Consider the following 15,594-nt stretch of genomic DNA (forward strand, 5'->3'; position numbering starts at 1 on the left):
GAGGTTTTCCAGGATATTGCTTAGTATGGAGGGCATTAGCTATGAGGAGAGGTTGGATAAACTCGGTTTGTTCTCACTGGAACCACGAAGGTGGAGGGGCGGCCTGATAGAAGTCTATAAAATTATGAAGGGAATGGACAGAAGCTTTTCCCCCCAAGGTGAAAGAGTCAATTACTAGGCGTCATAGGTTTAAAGTGCGAGGGGCAAAGTTTAGAGGAGATGTACGAGGGAAATATTTTTACACAGGTGCTTGGAACTCGCTGCTGGAGGAGGTGGTGGAAGCAGGTATGATAGTGACATTTAAGGGGCGTCTTGACAAATACATGAATAGGATGGGAATAGAGATACGGACTCTGGAAGCACAGAAGGTTTTAGGTTAAACAGGCAGCATGGTCGGTGCAGGCTTGGAGGGCCGAAGGGCCTGTTCCTGTGCTGTTCCTTGTCTCTTTTATTTGTTCCTTGTCTCTCTTCCTCCTAACTCTATCTTCTTTTCCCTTTCTCCCATCTTTTATCCAGTCATGTCCTCCTCCCCACCTCATGTTCCTATCCTCATTATTTCCTTACCCTCCCTCTTCCCTTCACCCTCCTGTCACGCCCCTTCCCTCCAGTCATCTTTTATGTTCACTCTAAGCCTTCAGGTGATATTACAAGCTTCCTTCCACCATAAGGTGGGATGTTCGCAAATGATTGCACAATGTTCAGCACCATTCGCGACTTCTCAGATGCTGAATTAATGTCCAAATGCAGCAAGAACAGGACAATATCCAGGCTTGGGCTGACAAGTGGCAAGTAACATTTGCGTCACACAAGTGCCAGGCAATGATCTCCAACAAGAGAAGGTATGACCATCACCTCTTGATTCAATCACATTACCATCGCTGAATCTTTCACCATCAGCATCCTGGGGTTACCATTGACCAGACACTGAACTAGCTATATAAATACTGTGGCTACCAGAGAAGGTCAGAGGCTAGGAATCCTGCGGTGAGTAACTTTTTAAATCCCCCCCCCCCCCCCCCCCCCCCCCCCCCCCCTCCAAGTCTGTCCACCATCTACAAGGCACAAGTCAGGAGTGTAATGGAATACTCTCCACTTACCTGGATGAGTGCAGCCCCAACAACACTCAAAAAGCTCGACACCATCCAGGTCAAAGCAGCCTGCTTGATTGTTACCCATTCCACACACATTCAATCCCTCACCACCGACGAACAGTGGCAACCTTGTGCACCATCATAGGGGCTGGTTTAGCTCACAGGGCTAAATCGTTGGCTTTTAAAGCAGACCAAGCAGGCCAGCAGCACGGTTCGATTCCCGTACCAGCCTCCCCGGACAGGCGCCGGAATGTGGCGACTAGGGGCTTTTCACAGTAACTTCATTGAAGCCTACTCGTGACAATAAGTGATTTTCATTTTTCATTTTAATTTCATTTTCATTTCATTTCATCTACAAGATGCACTGCAAGAACCCACCAAGGTTTCTTAGGCAGCACCTTACAAACCCACAATCATTACCATCTAGAGGTACAAGAGCAGCAGGTACCTAGGAACACCACCATCTGGGAGGTTCCCCTCCAAGTCACTGACCATCCTGGCTTTTTTTTGTCTTTTAAAAAAAAATTTAGAGTACCCAATTCATTTTTTCCAATTAAGGGGCAATTTAGCGTGGCCAATTCACCTACCCTGCACATTTTTGGGTTGTGGGGGCGAAACCCACGCAAACACGTGGAGAATGTACAAACTCCACACGGACAGTGACCCAGAGCCGGGATCGAACCTGGGACCTCGGCGCTGTGAGGCCGCAGTGCTAACACACTGCGCCACCGTGCTGCCCCACCATCCTGACTTGAAAATATATCGCCATTCCTTCTTCGTTACTGGGTCAAAATCTTGGAATTCCTTCCATAACAGCACTGTGCAAGTACCTACACCTCAGGGACTGCAACGGTTCAAGAGGCACCTCACTACCTTCTGGAAAGCAACTAGGGTTGGCAATGAATGCATCTTGTAAATTAATTTTTTTTTTTTTAAATGCCTTATATGTAGAGTGGTTCTGGGCCAACAAGCAATGGGACGTTTTTAGTCAATGCCTTCATGTGTCTGATAATTGGTTGACTTTAGAGGATCTACTACATCATTCCACTTATGATTTGTCTTTAAGTTTGTGTGCATGTTTTATACATTCTCCTCTTTTCTGACTGTAGAATGTTCAGGTAAATGACAAATTAATTACTTTGTTTTAAAATCTTTTTATTCTCCTCATTTTCAATATTTTCGTCAATAAACAACCAAACAAAAAAACAAAAACAATATCAATCCCCCCACACAAACCGCACCCCGCTCAATATACAGAGCAAAACATCCACCCGTACAATCCAGGTAAAAAACAAAAATTACCAGTCAATCAGTACACAGTGTAATCAAAGACAACAATAACGCCGACCCCTTCCCCGACCCCCTCAATGTTCAATGGCAACCAATTCTCCAAAGTGCATAATAAACAGTCCCCAAGAATTGTAAAACCCTTCTTTTATCCCCTTCAGCTGAACTTCACCGGTTTGTTTGTTTGTTTGTTGTCACGTGTACCAAGGTACAGTGAAAAGTATTTTTCTGCGAGCAGCTCAACAGATCATTAAGTACATGGGAAGAAAAGGGAATAAAAGAAAATACATTCTTGAGAGTCAAAAAACTCAAGTAAGTCCCCTGCCAAGCCCAGGCACAGAATTCACAGAAGAGAAGCTGGGCAGCATGGTGGCACAGTGGTTAGCACTCCTGCCTCACGGCGCTGAGGTCCCAGATTCGATGCCGGCTCTGGGTCACTGTCCGTGTGGAGTTTGCACATTCTCCCGTGTTTGCGTGGGTTTCGCCCCACAACCCAAAGATGTACAAGGTAGGTGGATTGGCCACGCTAAATTGCCCATCCAAGCTGACCTCCACCCCAACAGGACCTGCCTCTGGGAAATCAGCGAAGCGAAGGCTAAAAACGTCTGCCCCCGCATCCACCTGAGCCGGTTCGACACCCGAAAATATGTTCTGGGGGCCCTGGTTTCAAGTTCACGTGCACTACATTGAACAGCGATGACATTGAACACCTTCCTCCAACAAACCCCTCACATTCCACGTAACTCTGCTAACTAGTCTCTCACCGCCCCTCACTCCTCCTATCCGCTACCATCACAACTCCAGGCCCTGCCCACTCTGCTTGACCTGCCCCATCCCATTGAACTACTCCCTCCCCTCCCAGAATCCCACCATCCACATCCTCTTGAAAACCTAATCCAGGATCGGTCCTCTCCCCTGACTTTTCACACCTCCTAGAACATAGAACATAGAACAGTACAGCACAGAACAGGCCCTTCGGCCCTCGATGTTGTGCTGAGCATTGTCCGAAACCAAGATCAAGCTATCCCACTCCCTGTCATTCTGGTGTGCTCCATGTGCCTATCCAATAACCGCTTGTCCTAGGCCCATAGAAACCTGTTCTACCAGGCTCCAATGGCCGCAGCTTCCCCCCACCTCCACACTCCCATTCACTGGCCAGCTTGAGCTAGCCAGTGTGGAGGCCTCACTCCCCTCTCCCTGCCCGGACCCAGGAAAACAAATAAATTCCTTCCAACACACAACCCCAGTGTAAACACACAAACCGCAAAAAGGCATCATTGCAAAAAAAAATGCCAACTCCTACCTTGTCCAAATCATAGAATCATAGATTTTGCAGTGCAGAAGGAGGCCACTATGCTACCATGCTGCCCATCTTCAACTCATTTAACACATATGACACGAGATAAAAAATAGAGCTATATACAATCTTCACCCCCACTTACCCTCAGTCCATGACCAATCCTCAGTCCCATTTCGCACTTCTGCCCCAGTCCTTCTACCTTCGCAAATGCCTCCGCCGCTTCCACCGTCTCAAAATAAAAGTCTTTGGAGTTTTGGGTCACCCTCAATTTAGCTGGGTACAGTATGCTGAACCGCACACCGCTGTTGTACAGTGCCATCTACACTCGGCCGAAGGCAGCCTGCCTCCTCGCCAACTCCACGGTTAAGTACACCAGTATACATATACCAGCTCCAGCCCACTGCACCTTCCGCTTCTGCTTTGCCCAACTAAGGACCTTCTCCTTCATGTGGTAGCTATGGAAACAAAAAGGGCAGCATGGTGGCGCAGTGGTAGCACTGCAGTCTCACGGCGCCGAGGTCCCAGGGTCAATCCCGGCTCTGGGTCATTTCCGTGTGGAGTTTGCACATTCTCCCCGTGTTTGCATAGTTTTCCCCACGCCCCACAACCCAAAGATATGCAAGGTAGGTGGATTGAACATGCTTAATTGCCCCTTAATTGGAAAAAATGAATTGGGCACTCTAAATTTATTTTTTAAAAAAGCTATGGAAACAAATAATCACCACCCTTCGTGGCTCATTCGCCTTTGGTTTAAGCTTTCACGACCTCCGAGTGCGATCCAGTTCACACCAGGAAATATCTTCCCCCTCCCCCAACAGCTCCGCCAACATCTTGGCAAAATATTCCGTCGGCCTCGGGCCCTCCACCCCTTCAGGCAGGCCCATGATCCTCAGATTTTGCCACCTAGATCGGTTTAGCAGGTCTTCTACTTTGGCTCGTGGATCCTTGTTGGCCTCCACCACCCTCTGCAGATCCTCACCCATCGAGGTGAGCTGATCGCTGTATTGCGTCAAGGGCTCCTCCACTCTTTTCAGTTTCTCACCCTGCTCCTTGGCCGTTGTCCTCGACACCGCCGCCTTCACCGGGCAATCGCCTCCTCCACCAGCACCTTCAACGCTGCCATCATCTCCTTCCTCACCACCTCCATGTGTTTTGCAAACTGCTTTTCAAATTCCAAAGCCAGCAACTTGGTCATCTTTTCTGCTGTGAACTGTGCGGCCCCACCCAGTGACCCAACTTCCGCCATCCTTCCAATTGCTGAGCAGATCCTTGCACTCGACGGCGAACCTTCACTTGCCCCCTCATCACGGCGGCTTTTCTTGGTTTCTGGACATCCTCCTTTCTTATGTCTTCCTGCACTTATTTAATGAAAAATTGCTCCTGGGAACGGGTATTAAATTCTAAAAAAAAAAATCAAGCCTCGAGCAGGAGCCGTCCAACGTGCGACTTCCTCTACATGCTGCCACTGGAAGTTCATGACAAATTAAATTCAACATAGATAAAGAATAAGGAAGCCGCATGTTCCTTGGAAAATAAGGGACTGAATGAGGCAGATGAACAAAAGGAATTTAGGGGTAAAGATACACAAATCATTAAAGATGCAGGTTGTATTTTAATAAGACAATTAAAATAAAGTAAAACAAGTACAGGAGTTAATTTCTTGGTGGGGGGTTAGAATTGAAAAGCAAGGGCAGCACGTTGACCTAGTGGTTAGCACAGCTGCCTCATGGCGCTGAGGTCCCAGGTTCGATCCCGACTCTGGGTCACTGTCCGTGTGGAGTTTGCACATTCTCCCCGTGTCTGCGTGGGTTTCGCCCCACAACCCAAAAATGTGCAGAGTAGGTGGATTGGCCACAATAAATTGCCCCTTAATTGGAAAAAATAATTGGGTAATCTAAATTTTAAAAAAAGAATTGAAAAGTAGAGGAGTTATCTGAAACTTTAATAGGACCTTAGGTAGTCTGGAGCACGGTGAACAGGTTGCCATGTTGTATAAAGGATATTGAAGCACTGGAAAAGGCACAAAACAAATAAACGAGAATGACACCAGAACTGAGCGGTTATACCAATCAGGAAAGATCAAACAAATCTTCTCTCTGGAAAAGAGAGAATTGTGGGGTGTCCTGATAGGAGTCAGTAAGACTCTCACAAGTTTTGATAGGGTACATGTACAGATGTTTCCACTTCTTGGGGAGGCCAATGCTCAGGGGCCATTGATATAAGAAAGTTGCTAAAAAATCCAATCGGGAATTCAAGAAAAGTTTATTGTCCTAGAGAGTGATTAGATGGTGCTGTTTGGCATTTCTGTACTCTTGTTTTAAATTTTAGAGTAGCCAATTATTTTTTCCAATTAAGGGGCAACCTAGCATGGCCAATCCACCTATCCTGCACATCTTTTTTTAATTTGGTTTGTGGGGGTGAAACCCATGCAGACATGGGGAGAACATGCAAACTCCACACAGACAGTGACCCAGGGCCGGGATTCGAACCCGAGTCCTCAGCGCCGTTGGCATTTCTCAGCGCCTGGCATTTCTGTACTTTAAATACTCCATACATGCCTTAATTTTCAGTTCTAAAGAAGGGTTCACATCTGAAATCTTGACTACTGACTGTGCAGTTGCTGACAGAGAAACAGGAATAGGCCAGCCATTTTTTTGGTGGGGGGCAGGGAGTGGGGTTATGGGGAGGCAGAGTTCCAGACTAACTTTTGCTTTTGGAAATCACTTCTAATCTAGCTTTACTTTTATTTTTAAAAATAAATTTAGAGTACACAATTATTTTTTCCAATTAAGGGGCAATTTAGCATGGCAAATTCACCTAGCCTGCACATCTTTGGGTTGTGGGAGTGAGACCCACGCTGACATGGGGAGAATGTGCAAACTCCACATGGACAGTGACCCGGAGCCGGGATCGAACTCGGGTCCTCAGAGCCATCAGGCAGCAGTGCTAACCACTGCACCATAATGCCACCCATGTCTACCTCTAATTTAAAAATTATTACCTTGTTCTGGACTCCCATAGTAGTGATGTTGTTTTAGCTGTTAAGCTCCAGAAATGGGGCAGCATGGTGGCGCAGTGGGTTAGCACTGCGGCCTCACGGTGCCGAGGTCCCAGGTTCGATCAGAGCTCTAGGTCACTGTCTGTGTGGAGTTTGCACATTCTCCTAGTGTTTGCATGGGTTTTGCCCTCACAACCCAAAAGATGTGCAAGCTAGGTGGATTGGCCATGCTAAATTGCCCCTTAATTGGGAAAAAAATTAATTGGGTCATCTAAATTTTTTTTTTAAAATCCAGAAATACCCACTATTTGTGGAGGTGTAAACTAACACACTGGGCACGAGTCTTGAGGCATGATCCATTCACCCAGGCTTTTCACCTGCAGTAAGCATGCAGTGTCCCTTCAGGACAGGGAGGAAAGCAGGGCTCGCTGTTGGAGAGCAGGAGGGAAGCTCAACATTTGGGGAAGGGTGGGGCGGCACGGTGGCACAGTGGTTAGCACTGCTGCCTATGGCGCTGAGGAACCAGGTTCAAATCCTGGCCCTGGGTCACTGTCCATGTGGAGTTTGCACATTCTCCCGGTGTCTGCGTGGGTTTCACCCCACAACCCAAAGATGTGCAGGTTAGGTGGATTGGCCACGCTAAATTGCACCTTAATTAGAAAAAAAATAATTGGGTAAGGGAGTACTTGATTTTGGGGGTTGGTGAATGTGACTCAGAGTTGGGGGGAAAGGGACAACAGGGCTCTGTGTCAGACGAGGGAAAGGCAAGGCCTGTTTTGTGGGGTAGGGACAGCATGGATTAGTATTGGGAAAAGGGTTTTCAGTATCAGGGAGGGGGAAGAGTAGGGCTCCATGTGGGTTTAGGTATCTGGAATGGGAGACCAGGGTTCATGCTGGGGACAGGATCTGACAGTCAAGGGGAGGAAGTGAAACCACATTCAGAAAGGAAATCTCAGTGTCAGGGTAGTGGGACCCTTTGTTGGGCGAGGGGTTTGAGAGTGAGGGAGAATGGTGCTCCATGTAGGAAGGTTAGTGGCAGAGAGGGGAGTGTCATTCTCTCTTTTGGGGGAGGAGGTGTGTCAGGAGAAGGGGGGGGGGTTTGTTTTGGGATGGGAAGGAGTAGGGCTTGGTGTGTGAGAGAATAGTGGAGTTTCAAGTCAGAGAGGAGCGGTTCTTCATGGAGAGGATAGTGGGACATGGTGTTGGGGGTCAGTACCAGTAAAGTAGGACTCGGTGTTGGGGGAGAAGGACTCAATGTTGGGGGAGAATCAGTACCAGTGGAGTAGGACTCAGTATTGGGGTGTCATTGTTGGTGGAGAAGGGTTCGGTCTTGGAGGGGGTCTATAGGTGGAGTGGTGCTCAGTGTTGGGCTCAATATCAGGGAAGTGGGTACTGGGGTTGGGATAGGGTACCCCCATCCTGATTGACAGATGAAACTCCACCCTGGCCCCTCCCCCATGCCGGGCTCCGCTCCCCTCCCCCTCCCGCTCCGCTCCGGGTTTTGCCGCCGCCCCCCACACAACATGGCTAGTAGTTCTGTCAGACCGCGTGTTGCGCTGGGCCCGAGGCTCCGTTAGACGGGCTCGGGCTGCCGTGCTCACCCACACCCAGCCATGCGGAGCGGCAGCGCCACCGACAACGCGGCCGTCTGAGCGCCACCGCCCAAGACAAGCCAGGGAGCCGAGCGGCCGGGCGGGGACAGCGAACAAGCCGAGCGGCCGGGAGCGGGGTGTCGGGGCCGCCGGGCCGAGCTGAGTCGGGCACGGGAGGGAGCGACACACCGAGAGCGAGCGAGGCAAGGCGGGGGGGTCGCGCGGGGCGGCGGGCAGCGATGGCCGCTCCGGTCAGCGCCCTCAGAGACACCGACATGAGCCAGGCCAAGGCCGGCGAGTTGGCGGCGTTGAAACCGGGGACTGGGCCGGGCCCCACCACCGAGCAGGAGCACCACTTGCCGGGCAACGGTTCGGAGCCCGGCGTCACTACTAGGGAGACCTTTAGCAACCACCGGCTGAGTGCGGGGCCGGGGGAGCAGAGTGACGAGGACAGCGGCCACCAGCCACACGGCGATCAGGACGGGGCCTCCTCTTCGGAACAGAGTAACGGAGGAGGTGGGTCCGGGGAGCCAGAACCCGGCCGGGCCACTGCCGCCAGCTTGGCCCTTCTGAGCGGCGACCAGAGATTCGACCATTCCAGTAACAGCGGCGGCGGCACCGGGCCCATGGCCAACGCGAACCCGGGGCCCAGTCCCGGCCCGGGCGCCGTGCCGCCCACCGGTTACGGTTACAACCATTACCGGGGCCCGTTCCACCAACATGGCGGACAACAAAGCCCCGGCATGGGGGCAGCGCTACAACCCGGCGGCCTCGACTCCTTCCAGCCCAACTCTCACGAGGCCTTCGCCGGCCACTACAACAACTACACGGCTTATCCGGGGGCCCGCAGCGGCTACATCAACCAAGGCTACGGCCTCAACTCGCCGCGGGCCGGGGCGGTTGGGCCTAAAGCCCCGGCCTCTGGTATGGTCTCTACTTTCCAGCGCTTCAGTGGGCAGCAGCAACAGTCGACGCCGGGCCCCGGTCTCCAACAACATCAACAGCCGCAGACGGCCTCCAGCACCCCGACCCTCAACCAGCTGCTCACCTCGCCGAGCGGGGCCCGGGCCTTCACTAACTATAACCAGGCCCACCAGGACTACAATAGCAGCCAGGAGTTGACCAAGGGAGGCGAGCTGGGAGCCCAGTATCCCAGCCCGGGCTGGGCAGCAGCTCAACAAAGGAGTCACCATCCGCCCATCAGCCCCGGCAGCAGCGGACAGCCCTTACCCAGGACTCAGGTAAAAAAAACATACTAACTGCTAGTTAACTAGTGTAACCAGGGGCGGAAAGTGGTAGTTTGGTGTTTGTTAATGGTTGGTGTTGTGTATGTATGGGGGGAGGGGGTACCGGGCCGTGCTTATGCTTCTCTCTCAATACAAAGAATCCGCTCTAAAATGGCCGGCTTTGTGCGAGCGGAGCAGCAGCTCTCGGTATAAATTATGTAAAGTGAGGCCCGAACCCGAGCAGGAACAGCTCTTCTCCTCCCTTCCCCCTCTCTCCCTTCCCCTTTGGTCCCCCAACCCCCCTCCCCATAGCCCCTCACTCCCCTCCCCATAGCCCCTCACTCCTCTCTTCCCTTCCCCCTCCTTACATTCCCTTCCCCCTCCTTACATTCCCTTCCCCCCCCCCCACTCCTCCCCTCCCCCACTCCTCGCTTGCCCCCTTTCATTCTCCAGCCCTCTTGTCCTCAGCATTTCAGGTTTTCAATTAAAAGTGTATCTCCTTGCAGAAAAGGAAAAAGAGAAATATCTGTAAAGGATTGGGTGAGTTCAGTGGAGCAAAACATGCTGTATGAGCGGTGGGGTTTTGCTGCATGTTCTGGAGCTGAGGGACTGACTGCTCTCTTTGTTTTAGGATTCTGATCCCAGTGAGTTTCCCCACTTTTTACTTATTATATGTTCAGTAACTGCCTGCTGCTTTTGTCTGATTGTTTTAACACTTGTGTGCTGTACCTCTGCTGCCTTTCTCACCTTGTTTGTTTCCCTGCCCCCCCCCCCCCCCCCCATCCACATCCACATCCACACCCCATGTTGTTTTTCTCCTCTCCATTGCCTTGTGTGCAACCTTGAGCTGGCTCACTTTGCCAGTACTAGCCGGAACTAATGCACAGGCTGGTGATTTGAGTAAGTGCAGATTGCACGGGTTTGGGATTTGAATTATGGAGGTAAAATCCTTCTGTCAAAGCCAGGAGACAGTTGGTCTTAGGGTGACATGCTATCTGTAATCTGATTGGCTCCTCAGCTGCTGCTTCTGGCCATTTATAATTGCCTCTGATGTAATGGCAAAACAACCTGATTAGCTCAGAAACTGGAATATGGTTCACGTTACACCAGTGTCTGCAAGGGAGGGGGATAAATAAATACAGGTAATGGCCATTGTTTCAGATGCTTAGCTTCGGGTGGGCAAGAGATGCTGTGGAAACAGCTCCTGACCTTGAAATGCTGAGCAGCTGACTGCACAGGGACAGCACCACAAACAATACTGGCCGAGTCAGTGTGCACAGCCCCATTGTGTGATGGCAGGGTGCTTATGGGGGTTCTGCACTCTTAGCACTGACCTTGGGCTGGAATTTCATAAAATGTATCCCACAAGAAAACACAACCCTTTTGAAAGGCATATTCAATACATTAGATAGCAAATCATTTACCTGATGGCTCAAATCAGCCTAGGCTTCGGATGATCAGTAGTAAAGCATTCTGCCGAGTTACCTATTCTGCTGAGTGCTGTGTGTGTATTATAAATACGGGTTTGTAGATGCACAAATTGATGCAGAGCTCAGCTCTTGGTTAGGGTAGGTCATAATAACAATCTCACATTTCAGTGAAGTTGCATCTTCAGAATCTGTTTTTAAAGTTAAATTGGCTTCTATAAAGAGTTTTGCTTTAAACGCCTGCTTTTAATGATGCTGCAAACTGTTCTGTAACTTAGATTCTTTTTTAAAAATAAATTTAGAGTAGCCAATTCATTTTTTTTCCAATTAAGGGACAATTTAGCGTGGCCAATCCACCAAACCTGCACATCTTTGGGTTGTGGGGGTGAAACCCACGCAAACACGGGGAGAATGTGCAAACTCCACACGGACAGTGACCCAGAGCCGGGATCGAACCTGGGACCTCAGTGGCGTGAGGCAGCAATGCTAACCACTGCACCACCGTGCTTCCCTATATAAATTAAATTCTGATTTAAACGCGGCATGTGGCGCAGTGGTTAGAACTGGCGCCGAGAACCCGGGTTTGTTCCTGTCCCTAGGTCACTGTCCGTGTGGAGTTTGCACGTTCTCCCCGTGTCTGCGTAGCTCTCACCCCCACAACCCAAAGATATGTTGGGTAGGTGGATTGGCCACGCTAAATTGCCCCGTTGGAAAAAAAGATTGATTAAAGAAAAATTGTAGAAGTCTTTGTTATAGAACCTTGTTTGCAATCCTGAGTCACGTTTATGGTGCCTGTTGCTGGCTGGGGAGGAGGCTTGCTGTTTAATTTGGAAGACTTGGAGCTACTGTTTAAGGTGCAGATTTGGCCTCCTTTTGTATGTGAGCCCATGCACAAATTCATTTGCACATTCTAATACACAGAAGCTGTGATTGCATTTGAATTGGCCATGTATTAGTTCGTAAAGTTTCATTGTGCTGAGACTGATGCACAGAAATCAACCTTTTAGTTGTATAAGATTTGAAGGCTCTAGTATGAATGTAGATGCGATGTTTCACTGAGCTTTGTATCACAGTCGCATCCAGTGCTATACATGGGATATCAGAACTTGTGTCAAATTCAGTCTGCCAGAAACATTGCTGTGTTCAGTACTGTATATTAGAACTGGGGTCACGTTCGGGTCCAGGCTTAAAGTTAGACTTAGGATCATACCAGATGCCTCATCTGGTATGTTTATGCAACATAAATTGTGATATCAATAAGACTCCAGTAGTTGAACCCGGCATCCAGGAGGAGTTAGCCAACATTGGGTTATTGGGGACCCTCAAAGTTAAGAAACCAAAGACAAAATGCTGGAAAATCTCAACAGGCCTGGCAGCATCTGTAGGGAGAGAAAAGAGCTAATATGTTGCATCCAGATGAGCCTTTGTCAAAGCTATAAGAAAGAGAAAGTGGGAAATATTTATACTGTGGAGTGCAAATGAAAGATGAGGGTCATTCTCACTCCGCAGTATAAATATTTCCCACTTGCTCTGAGTTATAGCTTTGACAAAGGGCCATCTGGCCTCAACGTTAGCTCTTTTCTCTCCCTACAGATGCTGCCAGACCTGCTGAGATTTTCCAGCCCGTTCTCTGGTTTCAGAATCTAGCATCCACTGTAATTTGCTTTTATCAGAGTTAAGGTTATTTTTGTCTCTCCTTTGTACGACTGCTGAGGGTGAATTTTGTTGTTATTTCAGTGTTATGAAGAGGAAGGCTTCTTCATTGGCGAATCAAATGTAATTTTGATTAAATGTTGGTCCTATTGTCAGTGCTGGGAATTCATTGCAAACCATACTGCTAAGCTAACATTTTGAAATTCTACAATTAATTTTTCTACCTGACAAAATATTACACCCGCAATGGGAAATGTTAATATTTTAAAGAGAATGTTGTTTGGGATCATACTTCAATTTGGAAGGGCGGCATGGTTCCATTGTGGTTAGCACTGCTGCCTCACTGGGCCAAGGACCTGGGTTCAATCCCATTCCTGGGTCACTGTCCATGTGGCGTTTGTACATTCACCCTGTGCCTGTGGGTCTCACCCCCACAGCCCAAAGATGTGCAGGGTAGGTGGATTGGACATGCTAAATTGCTCTTCAATTGGGGAAAAAAAAGAATTCTTACTCAGTGCAGAAAATGGATGGCACCAGGGACTTTCGGGTTCCTGATTGCACAGGAGATTTGGGAGTATTTAACATAATGTAACACTGGGTTTTGTGGCAATAGGTATGGAATATGAAAGTTTTAAAAATAAATTTAGAGTATCCAATTATTTGTTTTCCCATTAAGGGGCAATTTAGCGTGTCCAATCCACCTACCTTGTACAACTTTTGGATTGTGTGGGTGAGGCCCATGCAGGTACGGGAAAAATATGCAAATTTCACATGGACAGTGACCCAAGGCTGAGATGGAATCACTGTGCCACTGTGCTGCCCTGGAATATGAAAGTTAAGTTGTGAGGGAGAATCTTTGTAAGACCACACTTGGAGCAACCGTGTGCACCTTTCAGCTCCACACTCCAGGAGGATTGTTGAGGCGTTACTGGATTCAGTACTGATTCACCAGGATTCTGCCTGGTGTGAGGAAATATAAATATGAAGAAGGATTGAAAAAAATGGGGTGTTTTTTTTGTTAGAAAGGAAAAGTTTTGAAGCAGAGGTTTAAAATTGAGTGATGGATGGAGTAGATGGAAGCAAACTGTGTCCAGTGGTTAGGATTCTAGAATGTTGAATAGGAACAACTTTTTCACAAGGTGGATTGTGCAGGTGTGACATATTCAGCATTGGTAATTGCGACACCGTGGCAATGCTTAAGAGTAGGTTAGATTGGTGGTTGAAGGAAAGGAGAATGAAGGGATGTGGGAACAGAATGAGCATGTGGGATCAGGATGCTGCTCATGAAGAGGATAAGCACCATCACGTGTTGGCTGGGCTGCATAACCTATTTTCTTGTAATATTTGTAACTGAGTAGCTTTCTAGCTCACTTCAGACCATTTTAAGTGTAGGCCAGGCTTGGAAGGGACGGTAGTTACCCTTTCCTGAAGCACATGTATGACCATGTTGACGTTTTGCAACAATTTGTTCATTTTAGTGCACAGTTAACCAGATGTTTTGGATTTAATTTCACAGTTTGGAGAGGGGGAGTTAAACTCTGGATTTCACTACTGTACTCACGTGCAATAATTTTTTTTAAATTTAGAGTTACAATTATTTTTTTCCAATTAAGGGCAATTTAGTGCTGCCAATCCACCTACCCTGCACATCTTTTGGTTTGTGGGGGCGAGACCCACGCAAACACGGGGAGAATGTGACCCAGGGCCGGGATCGAACCTGGGACCTCGGCGACGTGAAGCAACTGTGCTAACCAGTTGCATCACCGTGCTGCCCTTCTCGTGCAATTATAACTTGAGCACTGGAAGTGAATCTTGCCATTGACTTGCATAGACTTCTTCTATTCTTTGATTAAGTTTCCAGCCCAAATTTTTTTCTGGGGCTGAAATAGAAAAATAATTTTGGGGGGGGGGGGGGGGGCACTAAGGGCAATTTGGCATTGTCAATCCACCTAACCTGAACATCTTTGGACTGTGGGAGGAAACCCAAGCAGACACAGGGAGAACGTGCAGACTTCAGCACAGACAGTGGCCCAAGCCGGGAATTGAATCGGGGACCCTGGAGCTATGGTGCAACTGTGCTATCATGTCGCCCTAGGAAAATCATTTTGACCTACAAATCAAATTATCATTGGTGGTCAAAATCAGACAATAAACTTGGGAGTGTCCTACGAAGGGGTGCGTTAAAAACTATTGAGATGTTGGAGAACAGGTGTTTTGGAGCCTGTCTTAATTTTGAGTCCAAAACAGATTGTTTTGAAATGAATGACTTGGGAAGAATTTCAGCAATAGATTTGCTGTTTTACACTCCACTCAAGATAATTTTGTGTTGAAAGCTTGGGACCAGGAATTTGAAATTAGTCCAGGAGAGCTGCACTGGGAGCTCTGTGCAACTGGTCTTGGTATTGTGGCCACAGTTTATATAGTGTTGAACTGACCTAATCCCATGAGTTTAAAAAAAAAATCATTAATGCCGCAAGTAGGCTCACATTAACATTGCAATGAAGTAACTGTGAAAAGCCCCTAGTCGCCACATTCCAGCGCCTGTTTGGGTACACAGATGGAAAATTCAGAACGTCCGAATTACTTAACAGCACGTCTTTCGGGACTCGTGGGAAGAAACCGTCTTTTGGGACCTGTGGGAGGGAACCGGAGCACCCGGAGGACAGTGACCCAAGCCAGGAATCAAACCTGGGACCCTGGCGTTGTGAAGCAACAGTGCTAACCATTTTTCTACCGTGCCACCCGTTTTAAGGTGCAGTGGTATTTATCAACTCTTGTTTCACATGGGTACTGAAACTTCAATATTTTATAAATCTGGTGATTTGATCCCTGGTGATAACTTAAACTGGACCCTTCTATTCCTAGTTTCTGTTGGTTATTGCAAGCACTTCAATTGTTGACTGGGTGATGGAATACATACCAAATGTCCTGTACTTGATGGGTTTCTATTAACTGCAGAACCTGCTTCTGTACAGTCTATGAACTCTGGCATTGTGACCTACAGACCTAGGTGGTCCTTT

At 48.4% G+C, this 15,594-nt stretch overlaps 1 protein-coding gene across 3 annotated transcripts in view; it reads left to right on the forward strand.

The window, feature by feature from the left end:
* Positions 1-8,167: 8,167 nt before the first annotated feature.
* arid1ab (AT rich interactive domain 1Ab (SWI-like)) overlaps positions 8,168-15,594 on the forward strand; it is a 216,245-nt gene continuing 208,818 nt past the window's right edge. For 2 of the 3 annotated variants that reach the window (XM_038797821.1, XM_038797836.1), the window contains exon 1: positions 8,168-9,509. In XM_038797821.1, the coding sequence (XP_038653749.1) occupies positions 8,508-9,509 (1,002 nt within the window). In that variant the 5' untranslated portion in view covers positions 8,168-8,507. The remainder of the gene's footprint in view (positions 9,510-15,594) is intronic. The other variant, XM_038797831.1, reaches the window with a different exon arrangement.

This window comes from Scyliorhinus canicula, chromosome 1, assembly GCF_902713615.1.
Source record: "Scyliorhinus canicula chromosome 1, sScyCan1.1, whole genome shotgun sequence".
Classification (NCBI taxonomy): Eukaryota; Metazoa; Chordata; class Chondrichthyes; order Carcharhiniformes; family Scyliorhinidae; genus Scyliorhinus; species Scyliorhinus canicula.